The sequence below is a fragment of the Python bivittatus genome, unplaced genomic scaffold (assembly GCF_059951505.1).
Source record: "Python bivittatus isolate LINGU-HERP-01145 unplaced genomic scaffold, Pbiv_v1 ctg000700_np1212, whole genome shotgun sequence".
Taxonomy (NCBI): Eukaryota; Metazoa; Chordata; class Lepidosauria; order Squamata; family Pythonidae; genus Python; species Python bivittatus.
Genome location: NW_028277098.1, coordinates 37,446,558 through 37,463,976, shown reverse-complemented (window position 1 = coordinate 37,463,976; position 17,419 = coordinate 37,446,558). Strand labels below are relative to the sequence as shown.

The 17,419-nt window shown below is 36.2% G+C and overlaps 1 protein-coding gene across 3 annotated transcripts in view; it reads left to right on the top strand.

Moving 5' to 3' along the window:
- MIER1 (MIER1 transcriptional regulator) overlaps positions 1–17,419 on the top strand; it is a 59,537-nt gene that overhangs the window by 20,582 nt on the left and 21,536 nt on the right. For 2 of the 3 annotated variants that reach the window (XM_088153896.1, XM_088153895.1), the window contains exons 3-4: positions 4,686–4,831; positions 7,430–7,570. In XM_088153896.1, coding sequence (XP_088010022.1) covers positions 4,686–4,831; positions 7,430–7,570 — 287 coding nt within the window. The remainder of the gene's footprint in view (positions 1–4,685; positions 4,832–7,429; positions 7,571–17,419) is intronic. The other variant, XM_088153897.1, reaches the window with a different exon arrangement.

Below are 17,419 nucleotides of genomic sequence, written 5' to 3'. Positions count from 1 at the left end.
AAAACAAGAGTGGTGTGCACGGGACGAGACCAGTGCTTTCCAGAAAGCACATTGCTACTCTCTCAGGTTTGCCAAAGACCACTTGGATGATCCAGCAGACTACTGGAACAATGTTCTGTGGATAGCTATAACAAAAATAGGACTTTGGATTATTAGTGAGAAATGTTCTATTTACAGAAAATGAAACACTGCATTTCAACAGAAGAACCTAATCATAATTCTGAAACATGGCACATAGTTTGGAGCTGATTTGCAGTCTCAGAGTCCAGACAGTTGCAATTACTGAAAGAACAATGGATACTGGATTGTACCAGAAAATTCTACTGGAGATTATCAGGGTATCTATCTGTGAACTGAAGCTTAAACAAATGTGGGTCATGCAGCACAACAATGACCCTAAACACACAAGTAAAGCTACAACAGAATGGCTGAAGCAGAAGAAATTTTGTAACTTGGAATGGCTAGGTCAAAGCTCCGATCTTAACTCAATTGAAATGTTGCAGCATGACCTGAAATGAGCAGTTCATACAAGACAGCCCACAAATATCAGAGTTAAAGTGGGAATGGGCCAAAATACTTCAAGCTGATAATACAGGAATGATCAACAGGTACAGGAAATGTTTAGTTTAAGTCATTGCTAATAAGGAGGTACCACCAATTAATAAATTTAAAGGATACACACACACACACATACATACATACATACATACATACACTCATACATTCTGAAGGAAATTAATTATATTTCTACCCCCACCCAAAGTTACTAAATAAAGACTCTGAATATTGGCTTATTGTGTTCAGTAAAAACATGAAATGGTACACTGTTTTTGGGCATTGTTTAATCAAAATCACTTCATTAGCAGGATTTAGATGAAGCTCTGATCACATTTTAGGTCATAGTACTGCAGGGTTACAAATAGTTTTAAAAGACTCACAAACTTTTTCTCACTGTTGTAGATGAATTTATATAAATAGAATGTTTACTAAGGTTGGGGAAATAGGTATAAAATGTTAATATGTGCAAATCCTGGTGAAAACATAGTGGGTAATATGTTTGTTGTGAGAAATGAGTGGTGAAAGAAGAAATGGCTTGTCTATAAGAACATATTTTTAGCCACTTGGCTGTACGGAAGTTATAACTGGGGAAAACCTAAAAGCAAGCTGAGTGCAATAAGAATGGGTTACTTAAAAAGCGTGCATAGTAAACAAGAAGAGATAGAGTCAGGAATGAATTGATGATGAATTAATGTGGAAGTGACTAATCAGTACAACAGAAATATGTTGAGGTGGTTTAGTCATATGTACAGAGTAAAGCACATTTTACTCAGTAAATTATGTCACTTCATTGTAGGCTGGCTGATGTTTAAAAGAAGTGTCTACAATTTTTTCCCAGTTTAGGTTCTGTCAATACAGAATTCAGAGTAAATCCAGAAGTTACAAGCTGTGAAGTTGTAAAAGTCTGTGGGGACCACTGAATGGCAAGAAAGAGATACATGAAAACTCTGACTCCCTAATGCCATGTTATAGTTACTGGGAGAGATGAGTCAGGTTCTTAAACATTCACCCAAGATAAATGTTTTAGACTAAAAAGGAGGTTATTTTAAAAAGCAAGGCAATGGGTAGGAGAATCTTTCTCTTTTTAGCTAACTAAAAGCACTACTCATTCCACTACACTGAATTAAATTGAAACTAATAAAATAAAATAAAATGGGATCAGGGCTGAGGAGGTTGCTGCAGGAGGCAGGCAACCAGATACTTTATCAGTATTATCACCAGTCACCAGCAGAAACACCAGTCCTGCACTGAATGAGTACAGATTGTAGTTGTTTGCTTGCATGCATTCATTCATTCATTCATCACATTTATATAGCCACCCATCTCACACAAAGCGACTCTGGGTGGCATACAACAATTATTACTTTTATATAGAAGGAGAATGTGCCAGGAAGTTCAGCTCAATATTGAAGAGAGTGCAAACTGCCATAGTTTCTATTTTTAAGCATATATAGGAGGACCACCACTAGCTGGAATGTTTTACCATGTGGTTAGTATCTAAATAATTAAAAGCAGAGTTATGTTTGCATAACAGAGTGTTCTCTCCCCCCTTATGTTGCAGGTCATCGTTTATATTCACCTGAGGTTGAAGGGAGCCTTTCAGATAATGTCATATATAGTTTATAGTGGAATAGTTGGAACTGTTCCTCTTCACTTATGCTGCAAATAAAAATGAAAGCATTTCTACTTACATAAAGGACTCTTTAACTGCAGCTATAATTGGCCAGAACAAAGTATAGCTATATAAATGTTATACATAATTTTCCATGATTAAAGATTTGAAGTCTGTTTATGGAGACTATCTGTTCTTTTTCCTGTCCCCCCAATCTGGAAGTTTGAATTTACACTGTTCTGTGAGAAAGTAACATTTTGTGAGCATAGGCACTAGGAGGTTTATAACTAATTTTGACTGTTGGGATGTATTTCCTATATATTATTTTACTATGGGAAATAAAAGTTCTTAGAATTTACAACAGAATTTTATATCCATGGGTAAAATTTATTAAGCCCATCAAGACATGCTTCTGAGATTGTCCACTTGCACCTAATCTTGCCACAAACTTACACTTGCAACATCTTTCTTTTGCCATGTCCCAATGATACTTCCCTCATCTCATCCTCAGCCCAAGTGAGACAGGCTTAAATGATCCTTAGCTGTATCAATGTTAAAGTAGTTTTTCCCCCTTATTCTGACACTGTCCAAGAACAGCCTCACAATGTGTAAAATCCATTACATTTTGCAGGATAGTGATTGACAGTGGGGAATGCAAATGTCACGCCTCTATAGTTTTCTGCTAGAACAAGGCTGAGGGCATAGCACTATAGTTTGATAATGAAGAAAAATTCTGAGTAGAATTACTCTGCTACAGTGGGGCAAAAAAGTATTTAGTCAGCCACCAATTGTGCAAGTTCTCCCACTTAAAAAGATGAGAGAGGCCTGTAATTTTCATCATAGGTATACCTCAACTATGAGAGACAAACTGGGGGAAAAAATCCAGAAAATCACATTGTCTGATTTTTAAAGAATTTATTTGCAAATCATGGTGGAAAATAAGTATTTGGTCACCTACAAACAAGCAAGATGTCTGGCTCTCACAGACCTGTAACTACTTCTTTAAGAGGCTCCTCTGTCCTCCACTTGTTACCTGTAGTAATGGCACCTGTTTGACCTTGTTATCAGTATAAAAGACACCTGTCCACAACCTCAAACAGTCACACTCCAAACTTCACTATGGCCAAGGCCAAAGAGCTGTTGAAGGACACCAGAAACAAAATTGTAGACCTGCACCAGGCTGGGAAGATTGAATCTGCAATAGGCAAGCAGCTTGGTGTGAAGAAATCAACTGTGGGAGCAATAATTAGAAAATGGAAGACATACAAGACCACTGATAATCTCCCTCGATCTGGGGCTCCATGCAAGATCTCACCCTGTGGGGTCAAAATGATCACAAGAACGGTGAGCAGAAATCCCAGAACCACATGGGGGGACCTAGTGAATGACCTTCAGAGAGCTGAGACCAAAGTAACAAAGGCTACCATCAGTTACACACTATGCTGCCAGGGACTCAAATCCTGCAGTGTCAGATGTGTCCCCCTGCTTAAGCCAGTACATGTCTGGGCCCATCTGAAGTTTGCTAGAGAGCATTTGGATGATCCAGAAGAGGATTGGGAGAATGTCATATGGTCAGATGAAACCAAAGTAGAACGTTTTGGTCTAAACTCAACTCGTCGTGTTTGGAGGAGAGAGAATGCTGAGTTGCATCCAAAGAACACCATACCTACTGTGAAGCATGGGGGTGGAAACATCATGCTTTGGGGCTGTTTTTCTGCAAAGGGACCAGGACGACTGATCCGTGTAAAGGAAAGAATGAATGGGGCCATGTATCGTGAGATTTTGAGTGAACACCTCCTTCCATCAGCAAGGGCATTGAAGATGAAACGTGGCTGGCTCTTTCAGCATGACAATGATCCCAAACACACTGCCCGGGCAACGAAGGAGTGGCTTCGTAAGAAGCATTTCAAGGTCCTGGAGTGGCCTAGCCAGTCTCCAGATCTCAACCCCATGGAAAACCTTTGGAGGGAGTTGAAAGTCCGTGTTGCCCAGCGACAGCCCCAAAACATCACTGCTCTAGAGGAGATCTGCATGGAGGAATGGGCCAAAATACTAGCAACAGTGTGTGAAAACCTTGTGAAGACTTACAGAAAACGGTTGACCTCTGTCATTGCCAACAAAGGATATATAACAAAGTATTGAGATGAGCTTTTGATATTGACCAAATACTTATTTTCCACCATGATTTGCAAATAAATTCTTTAAAAATCAGACAATGTGATTTTCTGGATTTTTTTCCCCAGTTTGTCTCTCATAGTTGAGGTATACCTATGATGAAAATTACAGGCCTCTCTCATCTTTTTAAGTGGGAGAACCTGCACAATTGGTGGCTGACTAAATACTTTTTTGCCCCACTGTATCTTTGTCTTATGATTTCTTCAAGTACTGTATTATTTTGCTTAACCTTAATTAGGTTAATTAATTGTTAACCTATTCTTGATTTTTGCAATCATGTAGTAATACTATACTTAAATCTATGAGATGATCAACTCTGTGGTTATTAATCAAATTATAGGAGGGTCTGCAACATCAGATGACCATGAATTTGACCCAACAGCAGACATGCTGGTCCATGATTTTGATGATGAACGAACATTAGAAGAGGAAGAAATGATGGAAGGTGAAACAAATTTCAGTTCTGAAATAGAAGATCTTACAAGGGTAAATATTTTTTTTTAAACTCAAATATTGTATGTGCATATTCTTCTTGCAAATGCCTGAAAGTACATAGACATTTTTCAAAATTACAGTAAAGTAGTGGCTTCAGAATAATTACCCTGTTATGTATCACAATATATGAACATTGTCCCACATATGGTGTACTCTGTTTTTATTTAGTGATAGGTTTTATGATGAGTGCGTGTGTTTATTATTATGGTAATGTTCCTGAAATGTGCATCATCCAAGGGAAAATAGAACTCTGTAAGTACTCATATAACTGAAATATCTTGGCAAAGTTATTTTAAATGGGACACTTAAAATGCTGTTTGAAAAATAATAGAAATAAACTAAAACTTAATGTATCCATATCCCCTAGAAGGACATATAAAATACTTTGTAGCAATTGGCTGAACAATAGTTCAGTATTCTCCATATTCCTAATTCATAGAGTCTTTCACAGATATTAAACATTATTGAAAATTCAGTCATCTATTTCTAATACTGTACAAAGTTTATATAGGCTTTATTTAGTATAAAGTATTTCCATCTAAGCTATTGATTAAGGGGTTTTAGGTGCATTTATTTTCTAAAAAAGTAAGCCCAATTGGCCATAAAAAGTTCCATTTTAGGGAGATAACCTTTTTAGACCAGAATGCAACCTTTCAAGATCTTCAAATCACTTCATGAAGCAAGATACTAAAAAAAGCAAAAGGATAAAAAGAGATTGATGATCTTGAAAACAGTAAACACTGGCACTGTTATGTTTAAATTGCATCCAGGGCCATTCTTGGGACTGTTGGGATGAAGAAGCAAGTAAACAATTATTTTCCCATTGTTGATTACTATATAAAAATCCAGCTGCACTTAAATAGGTCTCCATGTTTAAGTAATCACAGATGCTCTTTAGTAAGTGGAATTGACAGTTCTTATGTTAACAAGGTTGAAGATACTAGCTGCTGGGTAAGTTTTTTAAAAAGTCAGTGTCAAAATGAGTAGATAGAAAAAGGTTCCCTCTGAAAATAGTACAGCTTATTATTTCAGACTTGTGTTTCATGTAAGGATGAAGGTAGTTTGATTATTGACTAACTGTATCAGCAGATATGGGATTAGAACTAGGTTGATGACTACTAAATCTTGTTATATATGCACATTTTTGAAAATATACAATATGTTAGTTATATTAGATTGAAGTGAAATATATTTAGGTTGTTTGCATGTCTGATTTCTTAGATAATTACTTTGTCTTCTTGAAATCAAAGAAATAGTCAAATGAATATGCCTGGAGAACGGGAGTGATTGTGAGATTATGAGAACATTACAAGTTCCATGTGAGTGTTCCTCATCATTTATGTAGCAAGTGTCACCATGGAAATGTGTGTCCCATCAGTGGTGCAGCTTCTTAATGGAGCAAGGAGCCTGCATGCCAGTCAGATGTCAGCTGCTCATAAAATAGACAGTGAAGGTCAGAAGTATTGACTTTCAGTGAAAGCCTAGTACAGATAAAGTGCTAGTACATGTTAAAGATATTGCATATACTCAGTTCTATGGGTAGCTTGATCAATATTGAAATTGCTCAGGGGATATATTATGAACAGTTATGGGTAATTTTCATATGATTGGATGGCATATATTTAGCTTGCATATTATTTTATTGAATACAAATTAGTAGCTTGTGAAATCATCATCTAAAAGGTATTTTTAAAAAACCTTGAACCAATACCTGTTTGCATTTCAGAGCCTTGGAATTAATGAGACTTGGAAAATGCAGTCAAGTTTTGAATTCCCTTTATTTGCTTTATTCGAATTGCTCTTTAATATTTTATTTTTTCATCTCTGCAGTTGTGTGTGTGAACATGTGTGTTGTGTATAATACTTATGCAAGTATTTGTATTTAATCTGTACACATAGTATGTGTATGTACAGTACATGTGTGTTATGTGTACAACATGTTAACTATTGCTGGCCTACATAAATATTTTTCAGGCTGGAAAATTACCTATTGGAATGAATACATTCTTATAGCACATTCAATTTTTGCACTAATTATATGGCATTAATTCAGCCATATAATGAGTGTGTAAAAAGATAAAGCTAGCTTTCTGCAAAATGCTTATAACTGTACATTTATGTATACGTTTGTTGCTTCATTCAAAAGACATTCTCTCCTATTTGCAATAATTTGATGTCTGTTGTCCTTCTGCCTAGCATTCACTTGTTCAAAATCACTTAAATATAACATAAGTCACCCATCACTTGTAGCTTTTCTTGCTTGTTCCTATTATCAAATTGAGTAGTGAGTGTGTATATGTGTGTGTTAGTGTATCCTGACCACACAGAGTGGAAAATGTACCAAATGGAATGATTGCTCCATCCTGCTTTCCCTGTACCTGATTGCTGTGCTGTTATATCAGACTGCATCAGTATCCCATCCTGCCTCTTCTGCTATAAAAAAGAACACATACACTTGAAGTCTCTCTCTGTAGATTTATAAAGTTTGACCTGTACTCTCCAAGGAGCAGTTCTTGCCACTGTTGATTAGTCATCCCACAATGGTATATAATTGGTTAAATTCTTATGTCCTGTTTTAATTCTTTTTAGGAAGGTGATATGCCAATTCATGAGCTTCTTAGCCTTTATGGTTATGATGGTTCTGTACCACTACCAGAAGAGGAAGAAGAGGAGGAGGAGGGTGAGGGTGAAGATAATGATAACAACAGTGGGTGCAGTGGAGAAAATAAAGTGAGTTAGACTTATTAATTTAAAAATTTGGTTTCTGCTATTATGTACATGTGCCTTTGGTAAGCAAGAATTTAAATACTTGAAATTTGCAATATATAGAGAAGCTCTTGTAGATACCAGAATGTAAACCTGGCATATAGTTTTGATTTCCAGATTTAATCTTGTGGATGTGCACACAGGCTCTTAAAGATTAGAAGGCAAAGAGAAAGCTATTGTTGAAATTGTTGAATGCTACTATAGGATTGCTTCAACAAAACACAGTGTTACAATGGCTATATGTACATTAGTGTCTGCTCTGCTTTTTTGTTTAAGGAATTCCTGAGAGTTGAAAGAAGGTGAATTCTTTTGGTTTTCGAGACTGAATTTGGACTGTGAAGAAGGCATGGGCTTGTTGTTCCATTTACTTAGTGAACAGTTGAATAGGAAAGAACTCATATTTGCTTAAAGGGGGTTGTTCATGGTTATAATTATTAGTGACTTTCCCAGTTTAGCCTCTGCCATTATCATTGCTTATGAATAAAATGAACACACAAGCATGCAAACTCAAGGCCCCTGCCTAGTTTAATTTCAAATACAGTCTGAGATCCAAGAAATGAGTAATTAACTTCATAGAAAGTTGGAGGAGTAGAGCTATTCAGATTGCCAGTCATAGTTTTAAAGTTGGAATAGTGGTCTTGGATTATCATATTAGAAGGGTTCATATTTTCATCCCCTTGCCTAGGAATACTTATTGTTCATTTCTGACATGCAAATATATGGCAAATTGTATAACTATTCTAGTGTATTACAATAAAGGAAATGTTAATTAATTTTAGAGCATAGTATTAGAAATGTTGCCATGTTGTGTGATTAATCAAGAGAATAATATGGAACGGTGCAAAGTATAAATAACAATGCAAGAAATCTGTGAGGCACAAATGAATAATGGAATACTTACATCCAAAGAAAGTACTATTTGTTACTGAGAATCTTACTAATCTTTGGTCAGTACATTTAATCTACTAAAAATATTTCTTTGTTTACATTGCTCCATTACCCATAATAAAAATGCTATTTTGCTGTACGTTACTGGAATAAAAACTGGATAAAAGAAATTGTATTTGGTTTCTCAAAGTGCTATAACAGACCATCTGGTAAATATAGTGCCCTGCTAAGATTCTAAAAAAATCTGCTATTCTTCCTGGCTTTTTCTTTTGTTCTTGCTTTCTTTTTCCAATAAAACAAAAATTTCCTCCAATGTAAACAATGTGAAGGATTAGCATAAGACATTTAGAGATCAGGTCTACAATTGCAACCAGTTTGAGAGCACTGCAGAAAGTTGGGAAACTTCAATCCATAACTCTTCTCCCTTCAGTTTTCTTCTACTTTTCTCCTATATTGGACTTTACCCTTATTGGAAACAGCAAGCTATGGAAGCAGATGGGGAGCTGCAAAAAGGAAAGTGGTATTGAATTTTTCTCTTTAAGGTCAAGTTCTTTCTCCAAATTTCAACCTAAGATATTAAAATTTCAACTCAAGATACTAAAAATCAGTTTTGTCATTTATTTAGAACATTTTATCTCAGCTTTTTCCCAAATTGCACTGAATTGACTTTGTTTGCCCTGATTAATAACTTTTATTAAGAGAGTCACAGGAGATGTGCAACTTTGATCATTCTTATTGGTTTCTTGGCAACTTAAAACTACTTGACAAAATTGGGACCTCAAAACACTCTGTGTGCACAGACACATACACTTTCCTTGCCTTCCCTTTGCAATGCAATAAAACGAAACAGAACAATATAGGTGTGACCAGAGCTTGATGATGATAATTATGTGGAATGCTTTTTTTCATATAAGCCTATTCCAGAGTAAAGGTAGCTTGCCCACAGTATTCATGCTCTGATGACTTCTCAGATAGCCTTATAATCTGCTCCAGGTAGGGCCCTCCTTGCAAATGGTTTAGAGATAGTTGCTTGTGCAAAATACAGTCAGGATTTGATGACATAAATCAGTGTTTCTCAACCTTAGCAAGTTTTAAGATGTATGGATTTCAACTCGCAGAATTTCGCATACAGTATGCTTAAAGTTACGAAGGTTGAGAAACACTGACATAGATAAAATCTTTAGGTGAACTCATATTTTGGTAATTTTATGAACATATTATTGCTACCTTTGATAACTATAGAAGTAATTCGCCACTTCATTTTTTTGAGTTTTTTTTTCTTTTTATTTCCCTGTCTAGCCTTCCCTGTCTTTTCTTGGCAGTCTCTTACCTAAGTTTTAACCAGATTGGTGATTTTGAGATCAGTCAAGGTTGGTTAATTGCTGCCAACTGTTTGGGCTAGATTGTATAACATTAGTCCTTTAAGAGCAGAACTGACTGCAATTCAGTTTGTTAACTTTAATGCATAAATACCTAAATTCCCTAGATTGGAATTACCTGAAGGAGTACCTCTCCTTGCATTATCCTGCCATAGTTTGAAATTTGCCAGGAAGCCTTTTTTGAGCACATCCTAAATGAAATCTGGAGTTTCAGAACAAATTGTTGGAGGTATGGAATGTTGTCTGGAGATAAAGTTGATGTTGGTTAGTTTTCTGTGCCAATGGAACGGAATTCTTTAGTGTTAGGTTTTGATTGGAAGTTGGACCTGTATTTTAGAAATGGATAATTGAAAGGCAACTTTATAATATATGAATACTTTGTATGTTAAAGTATTGGTGTACATAGTGACTAGTTTGGTATCATTATATTCTGAATAATATATATAAGGATATAAACAAAAAGTAAATATTTATTTATATCCAGTATGAGCTGAAGTTTCTAGAACATTTATTTGTGTGACTGTGTTGCATATGTCATTTTCTTTTGTTTCAGAGGGTCTTCAGATTAAAATGCCCTTTCTGCTAATTTTCTTTTGCACTTATTAGGAATTGCAGAATTTTTTGACAAAATTGATAACATTATAAGATATAGCAACACTTCCAACAGGGAAAAGAATGAACAAATAAAGCTTTGTTTCTGGCTCTGCTGTTAAGAACTTTATTTTCCATATTTTGAGAGATTTGATTTTAGGAAAAACATCCTCAGGCAGCATATAAACTGATTAAATAAATAAAATTAATTATTATTAGAATTGCTGTGTGACCTATTTCAGTGCACTAAATAGGTGGGCTATTTCATATCTGTCTGTAAAGAAAGATATGAAATAGCCCACCTATTTAGTCCACTGAAATATGTCACATAGCAATTCTAATAATAATTAATTTTATTTATTTAATCAGTTTATACGCTGCCTCAGTCACAAAGGCACCATGACGGCTTAACAAAAGCTCCATGACAAACTAAAGTTTGATATTAAGTATGACAAAGTCTTTAATTAATGGTAGTTATTGTGAAATAATGTCTGTGAGGCATTGAAACTTCTGGTTGGCTCTGTATTTTTTAAAAGAAGTTTAAATCATAACACAGCTTACGAGAGTAGAGGACATTTTAGGCCGGAGGCATATTTGGAATGTGGTGAGAGCATTTGCAAAGTAGCTGTCATAATTGGTATTGCCAGTCACATGACACAAGTTTTCAAAAGGCAAATTAGACTTTCATAATGCTTTCTACCAACCTTTTTGTGGAGTTCAAAGGCATTGCTGCAAGTAAATATATTTATTATAATTTATTTATTACCTGTATTTGTGTATTGCCTTTTCCTTCTTATTTTATGCTAAAGGCTGGTCTTTTGCTTTATAGCATCCCAACAACATATTTTATTATTAGAATCTTTTTCAGAATCTCAGGTGAGACAGGGAGACACTGGGCACTTAAAATGCCTGTTTATAAGAGAGTTTACAAGCACTATGTTGCCTATTCCTAGTTTATAAGTTTGTTAGGAAATATGAACATTAAAATAGATGGACCTTTGGCCTTCCTTTTCACCCCACAGTTTGTGGAAGATTTGAGGTATATCCAATCTACATAAGCTAGAATCAAAGTTAGAAAGGAAATGATGGTGGTGAAGAAATCTTTTTTCTTTGCATCTGCAAAAGGAGTTGATGAAAGCACCCCATTTGAACACTGAAGGATTGAATGGGAATATCTGGCTTGTGGTTCGGAAATTTCCTACTGCATATATAAATGTATACATTTGAGGTTGTTCTTGCTTGATGCTATAAACAGGTTACAGGCTAGTTTGTGGGCTACCAGTTGCATGTTTTATGCTCTCCCAAAGAATCATGTTAGAATACTTTAGTTATTTTTTAAACTGCAGGGTAAGAAGTACTTTTTGTGACAATGAGAGTGTCTTGGAAAAATGAAACCTGTACCTAGGAAACATTAAAAATCACCATTATCAAATCTGGGCAAAGTAAATCCAGCCACAGAGAAAGGATATATACAGTGGGGCAAAAAAGTATTTAGTCAGCCACCAATTGTGCAGGTTCTCCCACTTAAAAAGATGAGAGAGGCCTGTAATTTTCATCATAGGTATACCTCAACTATGAGAGACAAACTGGGGAAAAAAATCCAGAAAATCACATTGTCTGATTTTTAAAGAATTTATTTGCAAATCATGGTGGAAAATAAGTATTTGGTCAATATCAAAAGCTCATCTCAATACTTTGTTATATATCCTTTGTTGGCAATGACAGAGGACAAACGTTTTCTGTAAGTCTTCACAAGGTTTTCACACACTGTTGCTGGTATTTTGGCCCATTCCTCCATGCAGATCTCCTCTAGAGCAGTGATGTTTTGGGGCTGTCGCTGGGCAACACGGACTTTCAACTCCCTCCAAAGGTTTTCCATGGGGTTGAGATCTGGAGACTGGCTAGGCCACTCCAGGACCTTGAAATGCTTCTTACGAAGCCACTCCTTCGTTGCCCGGGCAGTGTGTTTGGGATCATTGTCATGCTGAAAGAGCCAGCCACGTTTCATCTTCAATGCCCTTGCTGATGGAAGGAGGTGTTCACTCAAAATCTCACGATACATGGCCCCATTCATTCTTTCCTTTACACGGATCAGTCGTCCTGGTCCCTTTGCAGAAAAACAGCCCCAAAGCATGAAGTTTCCACCCCCATGCTTCACAGTAGGTATGGTGTTCTTTGGATGCAACTCAGCATTCTCTCTCCTCCAAACACGACGAGTTGAGTTTAGACCAAACGTTCTACTTTGGTTTCATCTGACCATATGACATTCTCCCAGTCCTCTTCTGGATCATCCAAATGCTCTCTAGCAAACTTCAGATGGGCCCAGACATGTACTGGCTTAAGCAGGGGGACGCATCTGGCACTGCAGGATTTGAGTCCCTGGCGGCATAGTGTGTTACTGATGGTAGCCTTTGTTACTTTGGTCCCAGCTCTCTGCAGGTCATTCACTAGGTCCCCCCGTGTGGTTCTGGGATTTTTGCTCACTGTTCTTGTGATCATTTTGACCCCACAGGGTGAGATCTTGCATGGAGCCCCAGATCGAGGGAGATTATCAGTGGTCTTGTATGTCTTCCATTTTCTAATTATTGCTCCCACAGTTGATTTCTTCACACCAAGCTGCTTGCCTATTGCAGATTCAATCTTCCCAGCCTGGAACAAATTGTAGATTGTTTTTTTGTTTCTGGTGTCCTTCAACAGCTCTTTGGCCTTGGCCATAGTGAAGTTTGGAGTGTGACTGTTTGAGGTTGTGGACAGGTGTCTTTTATACTGATAACAAGGTCAAACAGGTGCCATTACTACAGGTAACAAGTGGAGGACAGAGGAGCCTCTTAAAGAAGTAGTTACAGGTCTGTGAGAGCCAGACATCTTGCTTGTTTGTAGGTGACCAAATACTTATTTTCCACCATGATTTGCAAATAAATTCTTTAAAAATCAGACAATGTGATTTTCTGGATTTTTCCCCCCATTTTGTCTCTCATAGTTGAGGTATACCTATGATGAAAATTACAGGCCTCTCTCATCTTTTTAAGTGGGAGAACTTGCACAATTGGTGGCTGACTAAATACTTTTTTGCCCCACTGTATGATCTTCCTTCTTCATCTGACTATTTTATTTATTTAGTTAGTTGTTGAAGTTCTTTCATTGAAGTTGGGATACATTACTAAAGTTATTGTCCAAAATAGATGAATAAAGGTTTGGAAACTTTCTGTTTCTAAAATCAGATCCCAAGGAGGCAGATGAGAGCTTATATCTAGTTGTAAAGAAATTAGTATATTAAATCTCTAAAGGGAGGCCTGAATGAACAAGCCGAAACTTTATGCCATATATAAACTGGGAGCATTTATAAAACCTGATATGTTCTTATATCTTATTACTATTTTTCTTAGTTTCATATCATTTTTACATATTCTGGTGGTGGCTATGGCTAAGAGTGCATCTGACAAGCTTCAGCTCTTTTGTTAGCTGTAGTCTTTTAATGAAGAAGGCATATTGGCCTCAGTTATCCATATAGTTCTTTCCAGAATGTAATTCTGTAATAGTCTGTGTGTGTAGCTTCCTTTAAAGACCATATAAACTACCACCCACAGTTACCTGTAGGAAGATGAAATTTTTTTCCCCCACTGAATAATTACCTGTACATTAAGGAATGAGGGTCTTAAATTCCCTGTAGTTCTTAAAAGAGTAGAAAATGATGCTGAAAGTAAAGAGTGGGCAGGAGATAGAAGTGTTTGCAGACTTTGCTGCTGAAAAGCATTGGTGTCTTTGAAGTTTAGCCATTTGGGGGAGACTGTTTTCATGCTGAAATTTTAATAAGGCTGGAGAAAGCTGCTCTCTTTTATTTCCTTCCCTGTTCTTTGACAGTTTCCCCTGCCTCATTTACATCTAGTTTTGTTCCCCTCTTTCTCTTCCCAGAGCGGCTACTGCTGACCGCATCTCCACACTGTGATTATTTTTCCTTCTTTTTTCTCTTTCTTCTGGCAGAACTAATAAAAGCTAATGCAGAATAGTGGGTTCCTGTGCTGGCCTCCCTTTTCACACATATTGACTGCTCTGTCCAGATACCCAAAGACTGCTACTATTTTACTACAGTCCCAATCTTTAAGAAAAGTGACAAATATAATCCTGTTAATTTCTGTCCAAATCTTCCTTGTTCATCAGCCAAGACTTACTTTTGTTCTAGCCAATCAACGAGGTTCCCACATATGTTTGGCATATAGTTTACTAATAACACTTAAGAGTTATTAGTAAACTATATGCAAAACATATATGGGAACCTCATTGATTGGCTAGAACAAGAGCAAATCTTGGCTGATGAACAAGGAAGATTCAGGGCAGGACAGTCAGCCATAGACTAATGAATTATTGTATAACCATATTGTAGAAAAATATTCTTCTCAATCTCAAAGTTTTCTTTATGCTGCCTTCATAAATTTAAAGGTGGCTTTTGATTTGATCTCTAAAGATTGTGGTGGAAATTATCAAACACATCTATGCATTGCCATCTTACTAGATTAATTATTATGTTCTGTAAGAGTATATACATACAAGTCAGACGTATAGTGAATAGAAGCATTTCAGCCCCATTTCCCATCGTGATAAGATTTAAACAAGCCTCTTTTTAATTTATATCAACTCCCTAATTCAAGCTCTAACAAGAAGTTAATTTGATCCCCCAGTGCTAGCAAACACTGTTTTGCTTTATGCAGATGATGTGATCATCCTGTCCCTGATGCATGCTGATCTTCAACAAAGTTTATGAGCGTTAGACATTTATTGTAGGGAAGAAAAGTTACAAAATAATTATAGTTTATTTATTTATATTTCAAATTTAGATACTGCCCAGAGTCACTTTTTGTGAGATGGGCAGTATCTAAATTTGATTGATTGATTGATTGATTGATAGATAGATAGATAGATAGATAGATAGATAGATAGATAGATAGATAAAACAAAAGTAAAACAAAAGTATTCACAAAATAATTCATAAATATCCGCCATAAATAGAAAATCAAATACAATCAGTTTGAACAGATATTTTCAGGTATTAGAGGATTGAAATACAATTCCTAGGTATTTAAAAGTGTAAAATGCTTAGGAATCATGCTTCCTCTGATAGCTAGAAAGAGTAAGAAAAAACCATTTCAAGTTGTGCAAAAAAAGCATCTAATCATTAGATTTGCCAAACACTATGAAAATAATCATATTCCTGTTGTAATCACACTTTTCAGGGCCAAAGTCCTAAGTTTAATACACTATGGCACACACATTTGTGTCTATAAAGATGTAAAAAAATGGAGGTAATTCAGTACAAGTTCTTAAGAGCAATTCTTCATGTCCCTCACTGCATTTCAAATGCAAGCTGAGGCTGGAGCTAGGTTACAGAACAGTAGAGGCCCACATTAGGATTTAATGATTGAAATACTAGTTCAAATTAATTTTAAGGAGAGACAGATATCTATCTGAGTTAATATTTGTTGAATCTAAGTTTGACTTCTCTTGTAAAAAAACACATAACTTTAGTCTAGGCCTATTGTGGGTTCTTAGTTCACTGGAGTCTGAGAAGGCCTTACAAGTAATCAAGCAATGTATCCTGGATCTAGAGTTATAGAAGACCAATAGAAGCGAATATGTGTAGCTCAGGGTTGTGTAGGTCATCTCCTCACCAGCAATCATCACCCAGATAAGCAGAGATTAACACCAAGATTATCACCAGACATACAGTCAGCAGTAAACAATACCCTAATCAAGGAACTACCAGAAGGAAAAAATAAAACAACCCCCCCCCCACCAACATTGGCAGAGCATGCCACAGTATATAAACAGAGAGCAAACCCCATCCCATACTAGCACTGAAGATGTTACCTAGCCGGGTATCGAAACATTTGCAAGAAAACAGCCAAGCTCAGAGAACCCCAAGGACTCCACAGTTACAGAAGAATAGGAGCAGAATTTCTCATAACATTGGCCTATTGAACAGGCCTTTATCTACTCTTAAGTATTTATACATTTTCTCTCTCCCTCACAGAAGAACATTTACTCTTGCCAGGCTTTTGGCCTCTTTATCAAAGGTTGTGGAAGGGAGGTGGCCATGGCGCTCTGTATTAATATCATTCCTCCTTATTAACTGCTCCAACTGTGCCATGGAAGAAGATACTTTTTTTCTATTAGCTGAGAAATCCTTAGAAATCTTAAAAGGTAGCAAAGCTCTCTTCAATCATGATCACTGTAATGAAACTCTGGGTTTAATTAAGTTCTGATAAATTGTTCTGTGTCAAAAGGTAATTAGCTGTGTTTTTCTCTTAATATTTTAGTTTATTAGATGTTTGATTGTTATATATAGAATGTTGGTCTATGATCACAAATAAAATTTGATACTTAATACTATTCCTGTTTCCTCTGGAAGTAGGGAAAGAAGTGTATACGTCCCCATGTGTTTCTTGTGTGAGATGGGATTGTATATGAGATTGGTTGATATATGAAGATGGGGATCAACTGCTTTTACCAGAAATTTTAATCCGTAGTAATTAATGCTTTTGTTTTCTTTTGTTTTTGTCTTTACTCTCCTCTTTTTTTGGAGTGTGGCTTTTGACAAATATATATACACAGATGCCTGTGCAAACCTGTCACATGCATACATACCTTTTGGCAAATATGTCATATGTATATAGGGATGTTTTTCAGCTAGACTTAGAAACTTTAATAAGGGGGGGAAGCTTTCCATAGTGTATTTGTCTACATACATTTTAGGGAAATAAATTCTGTCCTTTAAATATTGGTTAAAGTTTTTTAATAACATGGGACCAGGTAACCTCAAGAACTGCTCAAGTTCATAAATAATACTATTGCTACCCAATTTAAGATGAACATAGAGTCAGTGACCTTTTTCTTGGTCTCATCCTTTATGATATAAAATGCTGAGTAGGTGAAACAAAAAATTTTCAGTTGTAGTATTGAA